Source organism: Penaeus japonicus, unplaced genomic scaffold (genome assembly GCF_977035675.1).
Source record: "Penaeus japonicus unplaced genomic scaffold, GWHDUDI00000001_assembly GWHDUDI00000004, whole genome shotgun sequence".
Taxonomy (NCBI): domain Eukaryota; kingdom Metazoa; phylum Arthropoda; class Malacostraca; order Decapoda; family Penaeidae; genus Penaeus; species Penaeus japonicus.
In genome coordinates this window covers 42,400,798-42,403,297 of record NW_028234406.1, presented here as the reverse complement: position 1 = coordinate 42,403,297, position 2,500 = coordinate 42,400,798, and the positions used below count along the sequence as shown (strand labels likewise).

The 2,500-nt window shown below is 38.3% G+C and overlaps 1 protein-coding gene across 1 annotated transcript in view; it reads right to left on the bottom strand.

Moving 5' to 3' along the window:
- LOC147472012 (uncharacterized) overlaps nt 1–2,500 on the bottom strand; it is a 10,029-nt gene that overhangs the window by 726 nt on the left and 6,803 nt on the right. The window contains exons 10-14 of the mRNA XM_086535833.1: nt 2,413–2,500; nt 1,418–1,590; nt 841–951; nt 378–487; nt 1–140 (exon numbers count right to left, since the gene is read on the bottom strand). The exon at nt 1–140 is cut by the window's left edge and continues 726 nt beyond it; the exon at nt 2,413–2,500 is cut by the window's right edge and continues 135 nt beyond it. Of these exons, the coding sequence (XP_086391959.1) occupies nt 1–140; nt 378–487; nt 841–951; nt 1,418–1,590; nt 2,413–2,500 (622 nt within the window). The remainder of the gene's footprint in view (nt 141–377; nt 488–840; nt 952–1,417; nt 1,591–2,412) is intronic.

Genomic DNA, 2,500 nt, shown 5'->3' with positions numbered 1-2,500 from the left:
CGAGGAAGAGGCGGATGATGATCAGCAGGAAAATGACGTCGATTGCCTTGTGTGTGGCCGAGGCGGGGACGGTGGCGGCGATCTGGGAGAAGAGGGCGGCCACCACGATCAGGCACGAGAGGGTCACCATGATGCGGTCGCTGCGGAGGAAGGACGCCATTACATATATATATATATATATATATATATATATATATATATATATATTATATATATATATTATATATATATATATAATATATATATATATATATATATGTGTTATATGTTTATTTATGCACTACGCTCTCGGGACTCTTGACGACAGAGGGGGAAGGTTAGACATAACACCTGTGTAAACACACACAAACAATACTAGATCAAATATGAATAAGTACCTGAAGTTTTCAGGGTCGAAGAACTGGGTCATGTAGCCAATGAGGGTCAACACTAAACAGGGACTGAAGGTCGTGAAGACGTAGGAGGCGTAACGTCTTGTAAGGAGTACCTGCGGGTTGATATTATTAACACTGTGATTCTACAGGATCACTCTCTCTCTTTCTCTTTCTATTTCTTTCTCTTTCTTTTTTGTATCTCTTTCACTCTGTCTTTCTCTGTCTCTCTTTCTCTCAGTGCATCTCACTCTTTCTTTATCTTTCTCACTGACTTTCTCTCTCTTTCTCTATTTATTTCACTCTCTCCCTCCTTCTCTTCCCTCTCTCTTTATCTGCCTCTCTCTCTCCCTCACTTTCTCTCTTTCTTATATATATATATATATATATATATATATATATATATATATATATATATATATATATATATACATATACATACACATATACACACACTATTTTAATCTACCTGGAAAGTGATTTTCGTGACGTCGTTATTCTCATCGACGTGTGGGACGTAGCAGAACTTGGACAGCGTGATCAGTGGAAGCTTCTTGGACACGGGGACGCCTGAGATGTCCTGGAAGGCATTAAGAAGAATTAGAAGTGGTCAGGATTTATCTATACTTTATATGTCTCTCTCTCTCTCTTTCTCTCATTCTGTATCTCTCTTTCTCTGTGTATGTTTCTCTCTCTCTCTGTATTTCTTTTTCTATGTGTATCTCTCTCTCTCTCTCTCTGCATTTCTCTCTCTCTCTATCTATCTCTATCTATCTGTGTCTCTCTCTCTCTCTCTCTCTCTCTCTCTCTCTCTCTCTCTCTCTCTCTCTCTCTCTCTCTCTCTCTCTCTTTCTCTCTCTCTCTCTGTGTGTGGGTGTGTATGGACTTACGTATCTGTGTATAATAATCAAAACATTGCTGAAACAGAAAACTACAATTTATAAACCAATCGAAGATCTAGCAATGCCATTACAAAAAGAAAGAAAAGAAAAGAAAAACAAAACAAAAACAAATCATGATTGAAAACTACTGTAAAGAATACTCACAATCTTGTTGAAAACAGCCTTGAACGATTTGCTCTGTTGCAGAAGTGAGATGTCAACTTGGCACACGTGTACGTCGAAGGGGAACAGCGGAAGCTCTAAGTGGCACATGTAAGAAGCCTCGAAGGTTTCAATCAGTTCCAAGAAGGCATCGTGTTCCGCGTTGTACTTGTATCCTGGATAAGTTTGCATTTTTGAACTTTTATGGTGGCAACGTTTTATTTTGTTTGGTGTCGTTCAATAAGGATCTATACTAGAATTATGCAACAACAGCAACTATAAACAAACCCTGATGATTATTTAAAAAATGGAATTGGTAAGGTATAAAAAAGAAAGACCTTTTAAGTTACTCTTATCTAAAAGTACGTTTGTCATCATCACGCAAATCCATGTTCTTTTGTTTTGATAGCCTCAGCGTTTTCCACGAACCTTTTGATTTGATCGGTTCAATCCATATTGAATCAAGGCACACAACTGTTCAAAGAACTTTACTTGAACGAAAACATAACGTAATCAGGGGAAAGAATGTATAATGTAAAATTCAAATTATCTTGCAGTCGGTCACAAAGTCGACTTCCATTTTTGACACTGAACTGAACTCAGTGGAAGATAGGTGGGAAGTTATTCAATAGACAAACTTCGCCTATACATAATTGTACATAGGCTGATTCTGGTTCAGTTTAGTCTGATTCAAAGCAAAGATTTGATGGTATGAGGTAGCACTTGTAGCCCATGGTATAGTGGAGGAGCATTGGCCGATACTGTAAGTGAATTTGTACCAGTTTATTGCAGTGCCACGTGTCATTTATTGGTGCAAATGACATTGTAAAACGAAACTGCAACACATTCATCAAAGATAATTAAACTTTTGGAGTGAGTGATATCATATAACGAAATGGAATAACGAAAGGAAAAGATTCAAATCATCGAGATGGCTTCTTAGTGTCTCCTAACTTTGAATCTGGCTTACTGCTTCACCATATCAACCCAACACTTACCTTCGAACCCTTCTAGTGTCATTATGGTGCCGTTCGTCTCTCGATGTGCCACCACGGCATCTCTCACGTTCTCTCTCTTTAGGTGCGA